At 38.7% G+C, this 21548-nt stretch overlaps 1 protein-coding gene across 1 annotated transcript in view; it reads left to right on the top strand.

Moving 5' to 3' along the window:
- GALK2 (galactokinase 2) overlaps positions 1-21548 on the top strand; it is a 52527-nt gene that overhangs the window by 6144 nt on the left and 24835 nt on the right. The window contains exons 4-6 of the mRNA XM_064517328.1: positions 4296-4386; positions 7336-7482; positions 19588-19686. Coding sequence (XP_064373398.1) covers positions 4296-4386; positions 7336-7482; positions 19588-19686 — 337 coding nt within the window. The remainder of the gene's footprint in view (positions 1-4295; positions 4387-7335; positions 7483-19587; positions 19687-21548) is intronic.

The raw sequence follows: 21548 nt of genomic DNA, 5'->3' as shown, positions 1-21548 counted from the left end.
TTCCAGCCACATTTTTCTGTCTCTTTCCTTGTAATGTACTGATATTTGTGTGGTTGCATGGCAGTTCAGATCAGGTCACTCAACCACCTGAACTTTTGTGGATTTTTGCAGAAATGAGAATCACCACAAACTTAGTTGGTTTAAGCCAATGGCCAACTACTCCCTGAAAGCTCCCTGAAAGCACGGCACATGGCAGCACATGGACAGCTGCATATTGCCAAGAGTGGGAACTATTTTAGCACATATTCCTGCTGAAAGCTCAAATGTTATAAAAACACATTCTGAGCTGCTGCCTGCAACTGAGGCAATTACAAGGAATTTTCACTTCCCTGGTGAGTAGAAATATATAAATGCTTTTCAGTCACTGTATGGAGTAGGTTATCACAAAATGGCTGAGCTGGATTAAAAGTTTGCCGCTGCCAAATGGATGGCTTGCTTCTCTTCCTTTTTACCCCTATTCTCCCTGCCCCCTCAGCCCTGCTTCCAGCCCTGATCCACCTTCTGCCTTTTGCCAGGTGTGTTACCTGTGTGACATTAAGGTAACGTGCACTAGTCACCCACTTCTTTGCTTGCTTAATTTTCTGTCATTTTAGTGAATGGCTTGCCATGCACTCAGCACCAGAACTGGCTCAGGATAAGCAATGGGAACATGCAGCAGTGAGCTGGGTGAAGGAAATGGAAGTGAGTGGGATCTTTCCCTTTCTGTAATAGTAACCTGCAACATGGCTTAAGCTGTATTGCAAAACTATTCTGCAAGAGGAGATAGTTCCAGAATTACGATAGCTTTGATTAGGAAAAGTTGTTATAATGGATATTAAATAAAGCAGTAACCAAAATGTAAACATTTTTACTTGGTCTTTGGCACATTATATAAGAATCAAAATGACCTTCTCCCGAAGTAAGTACAGTTCATACCAAATCTAGAATTACAGCCTTTGAATTCAAATTAAACACAATCACTACGTCTTTTTATCTGCCTTGGTTTCAGTTTGAAAACATATGGTTTAAACCGTAAACCAAGAAGAGCTCTCAGAGTATGGCATTCAGCATCTCTGTTTCATTGAGACACTGTTGCTTAAAAACAAAGCTAAAACATGCCCATAATTTCATAACAAAAATGTTTTTCAACACTTTGGATGTTATACCACATAACAAACAATTGTTGACAGTATATCTTTTTTTTCCCAGCCTGTTACACTGGAAGATTTATGCCTGTGGTGAATGCATACATACAGACCTTTGGCTAACAAGGGCTAACCATAAGCCTCGTAGAATCACTATTTCCTATTTCATTCTTGTTTTGTTAACTGTTATATAGCTCTCTTCCACCCTGATAGTTCATGTTAACTTTTCAGAAAAACAGAACAGAGAACAGGTTGCAAAAACACACTGTTGTGTTTTTCATCATAAATTTCCAATGGATTAGATGCTTTTTTGTGTGTTATTTGGGCTAAAATGCTATTCAGAAGTTGCAACCTCTTGAAGTTTCAGGTACCTCCCCTTCACATAACATCTTTGTAATTGAGAAATACACACACAGAGAATATCTAACATGATACTTCTCAAAATACTTGCAGAAATACCACAGGACAATAGTTATCAGTGGTTTCCCTTCTCATGGCACAACCTGAAAGTCTTTTTTAAAAAATCAGATCTTTAACAGAGGACTCAAACAGATAAGCTAACAGATTGACAGGATGATAATGTTCTGTGAGAAAGAGCCAAATTGGTCTCCCAAAAAATAAGGATTAAATGCTACTCAAGCATGAAAAAACTCCCCTCTTCTAATTTTCTAGGTGAATTAGAATGCTTATATCTGGCATTGGAGATGGGGCAAGCTTTCCCAACAAGCTCTTAAAATAGAAAGGCTGAAAAAGACAGTATCAGGCTATTTTTATTTTATAGACATGTTTTTCCTTGTTTTTAATTTTATTTTATTACAATGTTCTTATATCACACTACCTGCCTTCCAATAGGAGGAACAAAGATAGGATTTAAGATTTACTGATTTAAGATGAAATTTAGGCATTTAGGAATGGGTTTTTGTAACAATTCGAATGTGATAACAAAAAGCTGGACTTAAGGCTTGAGGGGACCTTGCCAGTCCCACATCCTGTGTTTGTATGAATTATGTCCATGTGAAATCTGCCAGATTCAAAGTCAACTTTTCTTTCCCTTTCTGTGTGAGAAGATTGCAGAAACAAGCAAAATACTTTCTAAGAAGTCATTATTTTCCTTTATCATGAGCAACAAGCAAATGTAACTACAGTATATGTCATCTTGTTCATTTAGGTTTTCCTTTGTCTGATTCTTTAAAAAGAAGGATGCAGATGAAATAATCTAGAATGCTTTTTGGAGGGACTTTAAATTGATCTCCTGTTAATTGCTTTTACACATTGATTGTGATCGTCCTTGCTTTTTTGCAATAATAATTTAGGATTATTGTGGAAAACAAGCATAAGCAAACACAAAATCATTTTATTCCTCAAGACTTTAGAAAAGTATTTTCCTTTTCTTCTTGCCAGTACTTCTGTTTTCTGATCAAAAGTTATAAGGCAAAAGATTTTTTTTATGCTCTGGAAGATTGTTCCAAAGACTCATGAATCTCAAACTGGAAGAATTTATTGGTATTCCTGAACTTTCCTTGTATTGTAATCTCAGTACTCTTGTGTCGCTCTATAAACCTAAGAATTTTTCAGCACTAACTCTGTACGATTCACTGATGCTGCATTGTTGATAATGTCCCATAAGTGGCACTGTTTTCAACAGCTGACAGCAAATTATACCTTAAACTGTACAGCAATCTCTGATATTTCTGCACTGAAATGTACGTTGCAACTGAATATCTAACTGAAAAAATGGTAATTCTAAGTTGAAGTGTGAGGTCTGTCATGTAATGTTGACCTAGCAGTAGGTTCTAGACTGGCAATGCAAGTGGAGTAGCTCACTATCGTGTAGCTAGCACTAGACCAGATAAAGAGGAGGCAGGATTGTGGGTCCCATTTTACTCTGGTTATCAGACTTTAGGTTTGCATAATCACAAAAATTGCAGCATTTAACTGTACCAGGATAAAGTAAAAGTTTCAGACATAATCGAAGACAGTTAGATCGCTGTAAAGGTGCTTTATATTAGTATAGCTGTTTCTTCATAGGGAAGGGAGTACTTTACTGATAAAGACACCTTCACGCTGGTATTCATTACAGATATTAACTAACATTACTATTTTGGATAAAAATAAAAAAGGCACATCACTAACTTACATAGTTTTACAGGTACAGAGCGGGACTAGCATAAGAAGCAAAAATTCCAGTCCCTTATAAGTTGCCAGGTGTCTCCTTCCTTAAAATTCCTGTCATTTTTTTTTTCCCATTGAGCCTATATATTTCCAAGGAATCCAGCTGCCCCTTTTCATATCGCATTGCATGACACACTGTGCCCTTTAAAGTACAACTTAGCCTGCAAGGTTTGAATAATTTTCATTAGCTTTTCCTGACATTCTCAGTGCCTTTGCTCTTTCTGGATTGGGCATCTGCTGTATCGACATCAGAGAGACATAGTTATTGGGAGTTTGATAGTATAGATTGCTAAACAGTCTGCGCTTGTTGGGGATTAATGCATGCCTCTCTGAGGCCTCTGCACATCCCTGCATATTTTGACAGCATATATCTGTAGCATGAGTTTCTTTAGGAACATTCAGATTTACTGTTTTTATTGTTTTGAAATAAAGTTGGAATAGGAAAACCATTGTCAGAATTACCCTGGATGAAATAGATAAACTGGTATTTGAGTTGTACCCTGAAAACATACATGAAAACATACATTTAGGCCTGTTTTAAGGAACTGCTATTCAGGCGAAGGGTAGTGAAGATGCATTCCTGAGCAGGGATTACAAGAAAGCTTGAAGTATGTTTATCTCTATTCTAAGTTTGACAGTTGTGATTATTTAGATTTTTCATTTCTCTGAGAGATTCAAGAAAGCACATAGACATGTGATAGAAAACATGATACCTTGATTAAGGATGCTAAGGGGCAGCTTTAGTTTCTGAATTTGTTTAATAAATTCTGTAACTAAAGCAAAACTTATCTATAACTTATGCTTCTATTTAAAAAAATGTTATATAACTGATTAATAGAGAAGAGCTGTAGGGAAAGAACTAATAAATATTTAGCTGAAAAAAATGTGATTGTCAACATCGAAATGTTTCTGTTCATCAGCAGGTGGCAGTAATAAGCCATGATTTTCTAACTAAATTTACTGACAAGTTAAAGCCTTAAGGTATTTCTGTTTTTGCAGGGATTTCAGTACCAGCGCTAATAACATTGAGATTAACAAAACCAAACCACTATGGCATAACTATTTTCTATGTGGACTGAAGGGTATTCAGGTAAGCCAAATCCATTTAACTTATGAAATTAGGGTAGAAGTAATATATGACAAGCATAATATCTGTTCACCCTGAAAATATTCCCCTGCATTTTGTAGCTTTCCTTGGCATACTTTAAAGTTAAGTATTTTTATGTTAAAATTTGAAAATGAGATATGACTAGTTTTGTTTTAAAATATTTGCAGAGCACTATGTTCATTTTATATTTATTACATAAATTATGATACTGAATAATCTGCTTACTTAGTAAAACCGTGATCAAACTAATTATCAGAATGACATTTCTGTATTTTAAAGTCAAAAAGAATGCTTCTCAATAAAATCAGGTAATAAAAATTTGCTTTAAAAAAGGTTTGGAGTCTTGTCTGTCAGGAAATGAAGATCCTATATTCGTTCTTCTTCACCTATGGAAATGTTTTAAAATACGTAATTAATTTCCATTGATGCTGGAAACATCCAACTAGTGCACAACAGCTGAGCAAAGCTGACTCATGCAGTAGGCAAAGGAAAACGTAAAAAATAAATAAACATCGTACAGAGGAAACATTCCAGGAGGAACCGTTACTTATCCACGTTTTCAGTGTGTGGAATTTGAGTGAGATTTTCAGAATTTCCTAAGTGACTTAAGAGTAGAGCTATGCAGGAAACCGCGTGCTTACGGTAAGGGCTGGAGCACTCACCAGACAGCCGTTTTCCTGTCTGCTCATTTGAGCTTTATCTTCTCCTCTGTGACCCAGCCTGGCTCTGGAGTGGCTCGGAGCCTGAGCGGCCCATGGAAGCGAGGGCCCTCGATGCTTGTTGTCCCGGGAGGCAGCCTGCAACGCAGGGCTGATGCTCCCTATAAATCTCGCTTGCCTGTTGCAGGTGATTCTTGGCCCTTCTAGGAAGAAAACACGGTGTCTTCTCAACCTGAGATTGGTCGTGTGACATTTCTGGAAGGACAGATGGGATAACCAGCGATGGCGAGGCCAGGATCAGGTCACTATAGCTAGCCCACATTGTGGGTAAATGTGCCTTTTAAAGGACATGAAGCTTGCCTCTGGATAGACCATCTAGGTCATCCCGCAGCATGATCCAGTAGGTAAGCACTGCAGACAGCCATAAAAACCAGCCTCAGACCTGGCACTGATGTCCTCAAATACAAGATTTGGAACAACCAGTGCCACGAATCACTTTATTACCATCTACAGTTCCTAAACTGACCCCCTTCTATCTTTAATAACAGCCTTAATAAATGGCTCATGTCTGCAGTAAAATGAGTTTTTTCAATTCTGTATTACTGAGTAAAACATGCATATAAATTGTATTGACTGTAGAGATATAGATTAGGTTTGTTTAAACTATATCCTTTCTTATATTAAGGCTAGCATGACCAATTCACTTATTTCGCAGTCTGCTACTGAGATTTGTTTCCTAAAGACAAGTTTTTATACTTGAAGGTTAATTGGCAAAGCAGGTTTTCAGTCTCTATTGTTGGCAGAAAATAAGCATAAATGTTACAGACTTAAGAAACACTGAAATACAAGTACTCAGAGGGTCCAGCAGGATAATCTGTTTATATTAAGTTGAACATGCTATCCTTTCGGGACAGAACTATTGCAGAACTTGGCAAAGTCCATTTTCATTTTTGAAACTGAAGTACATTTTCTATTTAAACATCGCGTGATAAGTTTGCAAGCTGATTCACATTCAAGACAATCCAGAAACTGGATCAGTTTCTGGTTACTTGAACATTTTCTGGTTTTGAACAAGCCTGTCTAGTGTTCTTCATAAAGGGGCATGGGCAGCACTAGTATGTCAGGTACGAAGTCCCTTGTATGTGTAGAAAGGGAAATTTAAAATAATACGAAGTGATAGTAGAATGGTAGGAGATGTCAGAGGAGTATCTTTGTGTTTGTTGATTTCTGCCAGTGTTATTTATGCTTGAAGCTGTTTCAGGAAAAGTAGTAGAAATCTTTTGAAGGTGGGCATTTTTGTATAGAAACATTGCCATTTTTCTGATTGTTGACATTTTTACATAGTTTATTGATGTATTAATCTGAATCAGAGTGTAGCTGTTCATATACTCCCCATATATGTTCAAAGATTTTTTGATAAGTACTATATGTTTACTTCAAACTAACACGAGAGAGAAATTTATCTTAAAATTATGATGAAGGAAAAGGCAAAGCAAATAAAGACTAATTAAAAGAATATGTGCTTGAGGATTTAAGATTTCTAGATTAAATGTATTATTTGTGGTATTTATTGTATGTGTAACAATGTTTCAAACTTTATTCTAAAAATAGCAGGACAGATATCACCACTGCTGGTAAGTATGTCCTATGCCTAAAACATACCCTTCCTTCAAGTACCATTGTGGTTTTCGCAGCGCCAGTCCTGTGGGTGCTTCAGGCGACAGGGGAATTTGGCTTTGAACACAGCTTCATGGCCACTGGTTCCCCATCAGCCTGAGCTGGCTCCCTAATATGGCATGCCAGTGTGAGAAGTGGAGCATGAAGTGGACCTCAAGCTCTTTAGGATGTGTTAAGTGAGGAGCTGAGGAGGAGAAAATGGCAAAAGTAGGCTATAAAAAGATTGGTAACCACTGTCATATTCTTTGTCACTACAGCAGCTCAGAGCTGAGCCAATACTGCAGAACCCACCCACGAAGCTTGGTAAATTCCTGGGCATTCAGCCCATACTGAGTTGTGCGTGGGGTACAGCTCTGTTACCTCATGTACATTACTGTACAGGAATTGCAGACATACCTTTGGCTGAAGCCATACCATTGGCTTTGTTCTTAAGGAATAGAATGAAAATTTCACTTTTTTTTTTTTTTTGAGACACCAGAAGCAGGTCCTTGGTTCCAGCAACTCAGCAGAAAGATTCTCTTTCTAAGTATCAGATAATTGCAAGCCTGAGCCTGTCTGTACTTGAAACTGAGATTGTTTATTTTTTCATTGTTAGGAACATTTTGGTCTTAATAACCCAACTGGAATGAATTGTCTGCTAGATGGAACTATCCCTCCAAGTTCTGGTCTCTCTAGCTCCAGTGCTTTGGTGTGTTGTGCAGGACTCGTGACAGTAAGAGCTAATGGAAAAACCCTCTCTAAGGTAATTTACTGTAAAACACAAGAGTGTCAGCAGTAAAATTCTACTTAAAATTAAATATTGTTAATGTCTGTAAACATTAAAAACACGATTACAATTGTTTTTGCAAAGAGTTGTTGGATATAAACTTAAGATATTGCACAACTGAGCAAACATCTTTGGCCAAATTTTGGCAGGATTTGAATTTGGCAAGAAAACAGGCTTACATTAAAGCTGAAAAAAGCATTATTGTAAGCCTGTATTTTGGCCAACCATCAGGTCCATGCCTGGACCAGATGTGCTATCTGCAGGCCAGGACTGAGGATATATGTGCTAAAGCATGTGGACCACACCCCCGAGGCCTTTACCCTCGCCCTGAATGACTTTTCATGGCTCTAACAGAAGAGCATCTGTTGTAGGCCTGTGGAAAAATTTCCTGATAAATTATATAATCAACGCAAAGCAGAGGTAAAATTCTTCCATCTGACTCTCCTTACTCTCTTCACAGTTTTTGGAATGAACATATTTACAATCCAAAATGTATTCCTCATTTTTTAAAACAAACATTAGTCTTAAAACAAATGCCAACTATGTGACCTGTTACCATTACAACTGTTAGTAGAGTTTGGCTCATGTATTGAAAATTTCTGGAGGAGTCATGGTCCTTGAAGGTGCCATATGGGCAATAAAGTTCTCTCCAGTAGGAATGTCTGGTTAAGTGAAACTAGGATCTTAAATTAGAACACTGTCAGGAAGAGAAAAGAACTGATCTAAATGTGACTGTTATGCATATTTGTGCCTATTGTGTAAGTCAGACATCGCAAATTGTGGTACAAAACCAATTTAAAGTGGTACATGATGATGGCAGCTGTTAACTCTGCTTGTATACAAACACTTATCTGAGCCATGAGGTAAGGAGCTCGGCACAGAAAGTTTTCAGTAATCAGTTGTGACTTCTCTGTCCAGCTGCAGCGCTCTGCTCAGCAGTCAGTGCGCTATCCCACGTTGCACAGCTTGCGGTGCTTGCTTCAGGAAGGTATCAAGCAGGGTTAAGGCAGCAAGAAGCAGGGCTGGTTAGGTGGGTTGGCCTTTCGCAGTAGGAGGATGTGGCTGCAGTCACTGTCACCCTGCTTTGTGTTGGTGTGATGTGTGGTAAGGTAAGTAAAGGATTGGACATTTAACAGAGGCTCCAATTGGCAAAATGAGGTGTGTAGTTCCACTGCAGATGAAGGCATGGAGTTGGGAGTCCTGTTCTGGTGTGTGAGACTTTGCAGTAAGAGGGGTGGAGGTGACAGACACGTGCTTTTTCATGCATGTGTACATGGCCTGTCAAGAAGGTTCTGTTTCTGCATAGAGGCCGATATCACAGGTCAGCGCCACCTCTGTTGGTGACAACCAAATGAGCTGAACTTGGGAACTCCTGATCAAAGTCACTGCACTGCATATGTTCAGAGAGACGTTGGGTGTCTGCAAAATCCGTAAAACTGACAGAGGTCAGAAAGCCCAAATTTTACTGCATAGTAGAAATCTGAAACTGGAAAACCAGAAGCCAGGTTTTCATTATTCCAAGAAAGACTGTACCGCTTTCTTCAGAGAATAAGCATTAGAGGGTGTATCTTGAGCTGAATTTACACATGGCCTGGGAGCACTGTTCTGCATTATGCCAGACCTGTTCTAAAGAAAGGTGCAAAACAACTTCTGGCATTTTTGTAGAAAATCATGGAGGAACAAAAGGAAGACAGAGCCTCCACTAAATGTCTTTTCCTTCTCCTCATATGTCCTCTTCAATCAGCCCAAAATCTCTCTAGCTCTTTGGTTGCAAAATGTGATGACAGTTAATCCTGTGTCTCAAATATAATTGGACAAACAGAAGAGAGACAACTCCGCATATTTGTCAGGAAATCCTGCTGAATCCTGCTGTCTTCAGCCAAATATTTTGCACTTGCAATGAAAAGTAAGCAATTAACGTACAGATGAGAATTCCCAATAGTCAACAGATGAGGAATTAAGAACATACCTGAGGTTTTGTGTGCTTGGTGGATAAGACAGAGGATGACAGCTCTGAAGACTGATTACTTTTGTCCAGGCTTTAAGGTTCCCCAAATCTTACAGGACAGTAAAAACAAGAAGTCCCATGTTCTGGGCTAATTTATGATTTAGCTTTTGAAACCTTTTATATTTAGCTAAATTCAGGCTCTCTGTTGCACTGGATTTATGCTTAGCCTTGCAGAACTGCTGTGTATAAGGCAGTGTTAGCCTGAATATAAATCAGAGCAATCTAGTCATGTGAGACTTCAAAAGTATAAAATGGGGTCTGGCCACTTCCTTCCAGCTCCTAATGCATCCTGTACTGGTGCGAAATGGTACCTGTGAAGGATCCAGTAATGCTGGCTGGGTATCAGCTGGGAGCTCCCCCATGGCAGGGAAATTCTCAGCTGACCAGGACTAGGGGCTTTCCAGATCCTTCCTACTAGAAAGCAAACCAGGAGCTTGCATTTTTAGGGCTCTGGATATTTATGTGTTCATTTGTTTTTAAAGAAGAAATATTGCTTTCCCTCTCCCCTACTTTTTTTTTTTCTAAATGCTTAGCGTTGCGAAAGTTGTAAGTGGTAATATTTTTAAGTTACAGTATTTGGTGATTGAGGTGGATTGTCTCAGTAATCTTATGAGAAAAGATTGACTTTTTGCCCCTCATTAATCTGATGGACTTTGCAGAATCTTAATACTGCGGTCTGCAGAAGCAGGACAAGGAAACTTTTGGCTTTAGAATCCAATTTGGCTGAATGGTAGGGCTTCTATAGCCAAAGTTATGAAAAATTGACCTTTTACTGAATGGAACATTTATCTGTCTTCTTTCTGTGCAACTATTTTTATTAGAATATTTGACTTATATTTGTGCTCTTTCCTGATAAATGTAAGTTTAAAGTAGCTGTAGAGTAAAAGTGGTTGAAATTTAGAGCTTTTATGTGATAACAGCTTCAGTGTGAAGTTTGGGCGTGTGAGATTAAGAGACAAGAAAAATACAAAATGAAAAATGTTGTAAAAACATAGCTAGAATTTCATGGTGGCTTGCTTTAAAAATAGCACTTTTTGACGTCGAAAACAAAATCAGAAAAAAATATGCTCTCACTAATTATTGTGTGTAGCAGCCTGCAATAGGGCATTGTTTCAGTTTGCATACAATATTTTTTTAAAAACCCATCACACACATACACAATAGTTTAGGGAAAATACCAGTCCAAGACAATTCAGCCAGATGTGCAGTGCTAACCAGTTGCAGCAGTGCAATAGTATTCAAATAACAAGATGGAAAATTTAGAATGAGATGTTTAAAAAGAATCCCTTTTTTTTCTCTAAACAGTATACCAGTCTAAGACTGTGTTGGCATGGCTCAGAGAATAGCAATGCTCAGTATTAGCTTTCTATTTTAAAGTGATTTGTATTTTCTTGTTACAAAATCAATCTTTTGTACAACTTTTCATCAGGAAAAGATACTTTTTAACAAAGGAAACGGAGTAACATTCTAAACTGTCCCAGCTTTGTGTTTCATGGTAGGAATTAATGAGTATAGAAAATCATTTAGTACTTTTGAATAACTAGATTTACTTGAGAGATGTGATGATACCGTTGCTCTGCAAACATTAAGTCTTGTGGTACTATGGTCTGTTCATCAACCCTAACACTTCTTCTGTTGCTTAAGGCTGGGCAGCTCTGTACATCCTTATTGGGAAAATTAGAGCAAAACCAAGTACAGTTAATTAAATGTGAAATGTTGAACATAGAAAGTTGAATAATATTTGGGTCTATTTAGTCTGAGAAAAATCTAAGATTGATAGAATTATAAAAAAGGTCCTAATTTGTTAGGTTTGACCATGTGTGTTTGTAATCCAGTGGAAACAGAGCACTTTGAAGCAGTGGTCATCAAAGGCCATAATCTTTCATCAGCCAGATTGATAACCTTCTATTTGAGGATGTTAGAGGGCAGACCAAGTCAAGCTAAGATTGCTGTGGTTATAAGAACACTCAGATAATATCTGACAAATATTTTCCCACTTCTGAAAAAAATAAGCATAATTATCTTGAAAAAACCTAAGAAACTTAGCTAATTGGGAGTTTGTATGCAAACTGGGAGCAGATGGTAACTTTCAGCAATCAGTTCCTAGACAAGATCACGTATTAAGAATCAGGATACGTCCTGATGGTAAAAAAAAACCCTGAAAAATTAGGCATCATTTTATACCTTAATATGTGAAACATAGTGCCTTATCTCTTACAAGTGATACACACACACACACACACACACACAGATTGAAAAAAACCCAACATTTAACCAGCTTTAAATATGCCTTAAGTGATGGCGAATGTTTTCTTTTTACTCTAAAATTCAAAATACTCATCTTTATCTGTAAATGTATCTTTTCAATTTTCGGTCCTATCTGCTGTGAACCAACCCCTGTAGAAGTGCATGGAAAATCTACACTAGGTTCTAAATAGGCTAGAAAATGACCAACATTCTTTGTTTTACAAGGAAGTGGTAGATTGAGTCTGACTTTTCAAATTAAACTGGACAAAATGATAATAAATGTGCATTAGAGAACAATTACTGTATTGGCATAGGCAGACTAAATGGACTTACAGGGCTCCTCTATATTTTGGCTCTGCAGTTCTGTAGATATTTAAATACTGAAATTGCTCAAATTCGCATGCTAAGTAGACTTTTGGAGCACTGAAAACGACAATCTAAAAATAACTTATTGAAAGTATTTTCTTCATGAAGCTTCCCTTCACCAACAATAAAATTTAAAACAGAAGGAAAATTGTTTTTGAATTTAAAGGTCAGCTATAACTTTCCGTGCATTGTTATATGTAGAAAATCTAGCACATTTAACTTCGGCTGAAATTAACTTATATAAAACCACTGATGTCGATGTAACTTAATACTATCATTTTATAGATAAGGCTCCTTTATTTTGGTTGCCATCATTCTGGGTTTGTATATATCAAGTTTCTGGGTAATGTAGGGTAAGCTGTTCCAAAAAAGTACTAAGCAACACTAATTCTGTTTTACTAACAAATATTTGCCTGTCTCCTACTCACTAATTGTCTTGTTCTTTTAAGGGGTTTAATCTTACACGAGTTTACTTCTTTCAAGGTCTACGTGAGATTGAAAGGGATTGATCACTGGTATGGAACATATTGACAGTGACAGTTATATAGGGACAAATTCTGTCACAGTTCACATACTGTCCAGACCCATTGCACTGAGTGAAAATCAGGGTAGTTGTCCCTTGGCCCCTTTGTGAGCGAGGGGACTGTTAAAGTTCAAACTCTCTTATCTATTCTCACTCAGATAATTCTTTAGGAGGTTTTTGTATTTGTGGGCTTCTATTTTTAGGAAGATTTTTGTAAGTAGGTGATCAAAAGTGTAAGTAGATTTTGTGAGTGGGTGATTTATTCACTTCCATTGTGCATTAGATACCTGAATACCTTTGTACCCTTGGGCCTTGATGTTCATTATACATTACATTAAACTGAAAGAAACTAAAATAAATGATCAGGAAACAGAGACTCAAATGAGCTGTACTGGGTGGTTCATAATTTACCCTGCTGCAGAAGTATCAGGGTATAAGAACATAAATGGTGCAAACCTAATACAGTGTTGGGGTGTGCCTGGAAATATTCAGAAAAATATTCTTTTACCTGCCTTTCAACATTTTTGAAAGACCAAAAATGCTCAGCTGAAAATGAAAACCTGAATTTTAGGTGTTTCATATTGAAAAGTAAATTTTCGAAAGAAAAGTACATACTAGTGAAAAGTATCATTTTACTGAAAACCCACTTTTCCATTAAAAACCCAAACAACGTAACCTGAGGCAGAGCTATTGATGAGCTGTCATTACAAGAAATCTCTCTGTCTAGAAAAACTACACATAAGGCAACTAATAATAAAAAATCACAACCCTTCTTTGTCAGACTAAATTATATCTCCACTAATATGATTTCCCAGGTTAGACTTTCCGCATGCTGGATAGGAAATCTTGTGGCTCAAAGATAAAACAGTTTTAAGTGGTAGTAATTTCTTTCTTTGTAACCCAAGATTGACTTGCTCCTTATCAGGAGGAACCTTAAATAGTTTCAAACAAAAAGCAGAGGTGGTTAGTGGAGCTCTCAGATCAAAGGCTAGCCTGGGTCTGCACGTGGGGCCCGTTACCCAGCATACAAATGAGTAAGCGCTGCCTCTTGCAGCAGGGTACATTCATTCTCAGCAGAATTTAGAATTAAGCCTCTGAGAAGAGAGAAGGAATAGCACAAGAAAGATGCAAGTTTAGTATATCATTGGTTGTTTCACCTTTTTCCAAATGCTCCAAAGTTGTCTGAAACATAAAGAGTTTAGTTTTGAAATCCTTGGGAGACAGCAGCTTCTTTAAATAGATTATTACTTCATATATATTTCTTAATGGTTTTAATGTGCCTTATTGGGCAAGTGAGTGAATTGTATGCACTAAGATTCTGTTCCTAATGATGTTGCTTTGTACATTTTTAATAAGGATATTCTCATTTAACGTGTTATATTTTTTGTTGGATAAAAAAACAAAAAAGCTTTAAACTTACTGTGTCGTGTAACTCGCTGATACTAAACATCCCCCACTCGAGCACTGCCAATCTGGCATCTGTACTTGCCAAGAGATACAAAAGCACTACTTGCATTTGTGTATATCACATCGGGTCTGGCATTTGAAAGCTGCAATATTTAATGTTTCTTGACAGATCAGCAGGGAGACTTGAAGGTTTAACTCACCTACCAGCTACTACCGCCATCATGTTATGCTTGTCCCTCTCACGCTTTCAGAGCCTAACCGGACCAATTTTACAGAATAGCTAAGGTATTTTTAGACTAACTTTAGATACTTGTTTCCATCCCAGCTTCCCTGTTTTTTACCACTCATGGTTACAGACCTCACTGCAGTCAGCAGAAGGGAGCAGCATGCTTCAGCTGTTTCATTGCAAAGCACATTTGAGCAGTGGAGCTTTTACAGACGTGGCTGACGCATGGTCGCTTGAGCTGTGTTTTTGAGTATGGTGTCAGGATGGTCACCTCAGTGAGAGAGGTGGAATAGTAGTGTTGAACTACCATATGCCTGTGTTAGCGCTAATTAACAGATGTTTTATGTGGCTCATTTCCCACATAAAAGTAGGAGAAGATACAGTGAAATTGGCTCTCAGTCTGAGGAAAGCCATAGGTCTGCCCCTCCCCTTCCTCACAAACCAAGACCATTAAACTGAAAACGATTCAGCGAACAGCCACGTGGATGATCAAAGGTACGGAATGACCTCCATAAAAGTAAGCTAGGACTCTGGAAAAATGTGCTTGAAGATGACAGAGGTCCATAAAATCATGACTGTAATTGATGGGGTGGATAGGAATCAATCATTCATTGTCCCTTGTATTATAAGAGCCAGAGGGCATCAGATGAAGCTAGTCAGGTGCATGTTCAAAGTGGACAGAAGGAGGTGGTTCTTTACCCAACAAGTTGTAGAATTCCTTGTTTTGGGATGTTCTAAATGCTAAAATTTTGAATGGGTTTAAGGGGAGTCTGGCGAGTTCATATACGAGAAATCCATTACAGGTAGGTTACTAAACGTGCAGAATGCACATTCAGCTCAGGAAACTGTTTATCGAAAAAATAATTGGAGTCTGAGAGCGTTCTGGGAAAATGTCATTGATACTTGGCCCTGCTCTCATACTAGGGGGCCGCTTTCAGATAGAAGACACAGAGCTAGCTGGATTTTTGATCTGACCCACTGCGGCTGCTTTTATGTTCTATATTTTTCTTCTGACCCAAGGCTTTTAATACATTTTAGCTAACTGACAACCTCTTAGTTACTCGTGGACATTAGATGTGCTGTTCTTTTTGGCTGGGGTTTTTTTTGTTTGAAAGATGAGATCAAAGGAAATATCTTCTGATGTTGTTTGAGCTTTACTTTTTAAATTATGTTAAAAATATTACTTGGCTTGTTTAATACTTGGTGTAGATGACAGCTTAGGAGTTACTGTCTGCATGATATTCACAAATGATGGCCTGGTTTAGCCAGCCCTGTTGGAACAACTTTCCTGGAGCAATAATACAGAAATCAGAACACATTAGCATATGCGGCTCACAGAACAGTTGGCAGAAGGAAATTTTTGATTTATCTGTCTAATGAAGTCATTTTTTCTTCTAGAGTTATAATACTTCTGTTCAGACCCATTTGTACTTTGATTTTAGAATCCTTTTGTTCCAGTTTTCATTGCTGCTATCTTGGAAAGATTTTAAACCCATCCTGCAGAGGATTCCCTGAGACCATATTCTTTAGAGAAATAAGCCACAATTCTGGAAATAGGGAGATTTTAGAATTCCCATTTCAGTTTTGTGATTGATTGACATTACTTTCAACAAGTCATGTAAACATCTGTGCTGTCTGTAAATTGAAGCTAACAGCAGCCTTATAGGAATGTTTTAAAGTAAAGTCTGTTTGTAAAATTCTATGCAGACTTAAATTATGATTTATTAGTATTTTTGAGATGAAGCTTTAGGGATGGGAAAACCATTCTGAGTCTCAGGTGTGCAGAGTGTTTTGTGGTTAGCTAAGGGGTGAAGTCTTGCATGGATCAGGAAATACAGAACAGAAGTGTGGCCTATGTCTTTCCTCGGTATTTCACATCTTGCTTTGTGAAGTACAAACGTCTGCTTTCACCTAGCTCTGCAGTAAGGCCGATTTAGGACCTTTTCCCAGTGCTGCAGAACTCAATAGGGGCGACGCTGTTTGTTTTATATGCGTAATCGTTGAACTTTGAGCCTCCTGAGGGGTGGTTGGGCTCCCTCTGACCTGCCTGCCTGGAAGGTGGTGCTGCGGTGTGTCCTGGGCGTGTGCCGGGTTGCAGCTCCCCTAAACGTGCCTACGAGAACGCTCGCAGTGACTTTCCTGCCCTTTTTCATTTTCTAGTAATGAGGTCACACATACTTATAGCATTATCATCTAAAAATCCCAAGCAGTAATTGCTAATTACCAGGAGGGGGGAGATGCTCCTCATTTTATTGAGGGAATGAAGCCGTGATGAGTTAAAGGGACTTTCCCTGTCTCACAAGAAACTTAATGTGGTGCTAGAAATTGAGCCCAGACCTTGTGACGTTCAGTTCACAGTTTCAGTCATATGACCGTCCTTTTCCAAGTATCAAATACGTACACAAGACTCTCCAATTTAGTCTTCACACTATTTTCCAATGTTTCAGTTCAGTTCCTCTGAACTTTGTCCTCTCATTAGTTCTAGCAAAAAGGCAAACATTTGCCCATTTGTTTCAGCAGTAAGTAGAAACTGCTTTCTGTACAGATGACGATTTCCCCTCCATTCATATGCTCCTCAGCCTCCTATTAGAAGGCCAGCCTGTGTCAGCAAGGGCCTGTTTAAATTAGAAACCAAATAATGTTTCGGGGATGCCTTGGGCTGTCTTGTGGAGAGGGTTCTTCTCAACTCTTGCCAGCTACTACTTGGTGGTCCTGCCAATCCTTGCTGAGTTTCAAAACAAAAGTTGCTCAAGCTCATACAGCGCTGTTAGCCCAGCGTGCGCAGCTGGACGGCTGGGACGAGGCAAGGCCCAGCGCTCAACCAGGCACAATTCACCCGACCATGTAAAGGGACAGGGGAGTGGCACTGGCCTAATTGTTAACATTCCTCCTCTGCAAGACTCCTCCTGATAGTTATTTAATAAGCCCAGGCTCAAAGACTAAACGATTGGAGCAGTCTAGTGGTAGCTGATTTGTATATGGAGATGACATGCAGCCAGACTAACTGAAGGGTGAAATGCTTAATTTCTGAGTTTTGCAAAGCTTTATCTAGCAGTTGCAAATGAAACACAATACCTTAGGCAGCTGTGCCCAAGAGTGGAACAGAGAGCACCTCCGGAGCTGTGCTTCAGGCCAGCTCTGCAGAGCCGCATCTCCTGCTTAAATGCACATAAACCACTTGCATGGTCTTTTCAGCCAGTGTTGTTGTATGAACCTATGTGGAGAAGTTTCTACTGCTGCCAATGAATAATATTCATGAACCCCAGTCTGAGGTCTTCTGCCAAAGGCGCAAAAGTCAGGGATGTGGTATTGCTCGGTTCTCAGAGGGGCAAAGGGCAGGTTCGCAGAACTGGCTGACACATGCCTGCATTTCCACATGCCGGCAAAAAGTGTTTGTAAATAGGCATGCCTTCACATGTGGAAAGGAGGGAGCATGTAGAAACTGCTGCGTGCGTGGAGGATTGTTCTTTCTTTTCTGTAGAACTATTGCTACATCTTTTATCATTGAATGGAGAGAAGGCAATGTTGCATTTGTATGGGAGTCCTATGTAATAGCATTTCATTCAAAGTTATTTCCAATTTTTAGTGAATTAGGGATACATGATGATTGGAAATTAAACTTTCATCGATGGAGGGAAGAGATCTAAGGTTCAAACCAGAGGTGGGACTATGCAGTTCTCCAATGAGGGAGAAAAAAACAAATCTTGATAAACTCGGCCTTCGACAGAAACCACTTTTGTTAAAAAAAATAAAATCAAAATGTGTGAGCTTTCTGTACTTTCTCAAGAAAATAAAAGAAGCATTATCTCTCTTTCTGCTCATCTTTGAAATGCACAGAAGAAAAGCAGTGCAGGAAAGGAGACTATCTTTGCTCGTTGTACCCTCTGCTTTCTCTCCTTAATGGTCATTTACCCCTGTATGGCATCTGTCTAAGGTGGATAAACCCTTGTTCTTTTCGGTTGTGTAAGTGGATCTGCTTAGCCAGAAACGCCAGCATGGGTCTCTGATGACAGTCTGGACTCCCTGGATGTTTGATTCAAAGAGGTCTGGTATGTGTAGTTTTAGAGTAACTTTGTTAATGTTCATTTGATAGCTTCCTCCTATCAGCCTAAGGTTTACTGAGCATTACTGCATTGTGGGCTGAGTAAATTGGTGGTTCATGAATTTGCAAGTGGTTCAGCCTGATTACATTGACCTGAGCACCAATTTTACAAGTTTGGCTGTGGTGGGCCAGCAGGCACACCGCACATACCTCCCTCTTGGTGTGGTGATTTACTGCCTCTATCTGCTGTGTTCTACAGCTGTGTGCTGGTTAATGTCCCGGCCTTGCTGGTTAGCTTGTTGTAAGTCACGTGATGCTACATCTTTAGTGGGGAATCTGACTCTGACGTTGCCACCAGACTGAAAAATGGGGTGTTGCTTTTCTGAAGTCCTTTTCACAGCTGTCCTGAGGTTACCCTGCACTTAATGAAACAAACTGGTGGGTGCCATGGTCTATGGACACAAATGCTTTCCTGTTTCCTTGTAAATAGTCTGTGTTCTTCAACCATTCTCCAAGACTTCCCTGGTGTTCTGCTTTGACTTGGCCTGATGCCTGAAAGCTTTCCTGTATTTATTACTTTTGACAATTGTGATACTAATATTCCACACACCTGTATTATCCTCTGACCTTCAGATATCGGAACGCGCTAAGGTATGTCTGAAATGTTACAAAAGAATGTGAATCACATGTAATTACAAATCATATCAGATAAACAACGTAAAGTAAGAGTACTGTGTCCCAAGGAGAAATGACAAGCACCACTGATAGGAATATTTACAGGGAAAAGGATTTCCTGAGATAGGTTCAATACCTAATTTCTGATTGTGGAGCCATTGTATTAGTATAGTATAAAGTAACAACTTGCCATCATTCTGTAAGCTGCCAAGATGCAGACATAGATACATTCAACTAATAAATCAACAGTATTGCCTACTAGGGTGGAGGGGGGTGAGATGAACGACGAAGGTGGGAGGAGGAGAACTAGTAGGGTGGAGCATCTAAATGAGGATAATGTGAAAAGCATTGGACTATGACGAGCCCAGGGGAGGCTGAATAATTTGTTCTCTTTTCCTTCAGAGGAAAAGCAAAAAGGTGCCATGTGGCATCCTGGTTGACACTAGCTTACAACACTTAGTGTGCGATAAGCAATGGTCTCAGAGCTCTACCATTCTCTCCTTCATCTTCTCACTAGTTCATATCTAAGCAATGTAAAAGTAGGATCTTTTATCTTGGCTGAAGGTTCACATTTAATGTTTTCTCAGGTGGAGCTTGCAGAAATTTGCTCAAAGAGTGAACGTTATATCGGCACAGAAGGTGGAGGAATGGACCAATCAATATCTTTTCTGGCGGAAGAAGGAACTGTACGTGGATCTTTGTAATCTAAACTAACAACATAATGTTAATTAATGTAAACAAACAATATTTTCATATGTATCTAGCAGAAGGACAAGAAATAGGAATACCTTGGCAAGCAGTATACTCACTGTTTCTATGCAAGTGAAACAGGAATTACATGTGTAAACTTGTGTACAATTGAGTATGACAGGTTTGAAGGAAATAAGAAATGGAAAGAGGAGAACATAAGAAGACACAGGGAAAGACATATTCTGGAAGAGCACAAGTTTCCATGTTGCTTGGCTAATTTATCACTGAACTTAGAATTTTTCCCATATAATGAAATCTGAATGGTCGGTATGTCCTGTATTCAGTGCAAATGGGATAATTATTACAAAAATGCTTTCTTGAAACTTCTTATAACAAAGCAGTTGTAGGAAGTTTTGCCAGGTCTAGTTACAAAGACAATGGAGATTTTTTCCCCCCTAGTTTTGCTAATTCCAGACGATTCTGTGGCTGGGTTCTGATGTAAAAGGTATTTAGCTGTCTTAAATGTGGTGACAGAAGGTGGATTGGCAGTGATCTATAAGACCTGCCAAGCTGTGCATGAGTCCTTGCAGTAGAATTTACAGTGGAATCCATCCACTGCCCCAGAAGATGCACAGGACCTCAAGATCCAATGTTCAAACCTAAAACTTGTCAAAATACCTTTATTAAAATTAATGTGGCCTCTCATGAAAAACCTTTACTTTGCTTATAACTTATTTGAAGTGATTTTCTATGTCCATGGTTTATGGGCCTCATGCCATATCTTAGATGAGTTTATAAAGAAAATAAGCTGTTTCCTAGAATTACACTGAATATGTTTATTTCCACCATGAGATGTACGTATTTTCAATTTCACAACATCACCTGTACCTACTTTACACCTTTCCTTCACGCTTTATACTGTTAGTAGCAAACCAAAAGCTACACCCGTGCTGAAGGAAGTTGCAGACACACAGAGGATCATGTAAGCGGAGGCTTTTCCATGACTTGGAGGTGGTGCTCGAAAAGGCAAAGAGAATATTAGGAAAGATTAGAAAAGAAATGGCGAACAAGACAGAAAACATCCTTGCCTCAATATACCTGCATCTGAATGCAGCTCCTGCCCTCCATTTCAGAAAAATATACTAGAACTAGAAGAGTACAGAGAAGGACTCTGAGGTTGAATTAAGGTATTTTTTATGCAAGTACTGACTGAATAATTTAAGACTCCTCTGCTTGGAAAGCAAATATCTTTGAGGGTGATATTTTGGAGGTCTGTAAAATCCTGAATGTGTAAGAAAAGGTAAATTGGGAATTCACTGTTTTTCATAACTGAAGAACTAACAGAAACAATGAAATTAACAGGCAGCTTGTTAAAAACAAACAAGAGGAAGTGTGTTTTTTTCAAAACATTCATTGTTAAATTGAGAAATACAGTACATTGTGGAAGCTAAAAGTTTAAAAAGGGTTCGGAAGGGACCTTCTTGGATACATCGACAGACTGTCAGCCTGTTTGTGGCTATTAAACATAATAGTCTGATGTGTCTTCCAGTGTAAGTATAACCACCATATTCTCTGCTTATGAGAAGAAGTAAGAATATAGTAGGAAGATCTCTTTTTATAGGTCTTATTTTTATACCCTCTCTAAATATCCATTTGGGGCTACTGTCAGAAACAGGACACTGGCCCAGCTTAGTGGTATGTTCTGATCTAATGTAGCAGTTCTTAAATGGGTATATTTAAACGTAAGCAAGCTTGTCTTCCTTGATAGTAGTTTTGTGAAGTGGTGCAGGATCGCAGTGGCAGGGAGTAACACACATGCTGAACATAACGTACAAGCAGATTTGTCATTGTTTATTTA

This window comes from Dromaius novaehollandiae, chromosome 10, assembly GCF_036370855.1.
Source record: "Dromaius novaehollandiae isolate bDroNov1 chromosome 10, bDroNov1.hap1, whole genome shotgun sequence".
Taxonomy (NCBI): domain Eukaryota; kingdom Metazoa; phylum Chordata; class Aves; order Casuariiformes; family Dromaiidae; genus Dromaius; species Dromaius novaehollandiae.
The sequence above is the reverse complement of the archived record's forward strand: the minus strand, read 5'-3'. Positions and strand labels throughout refer to the sequence as shown.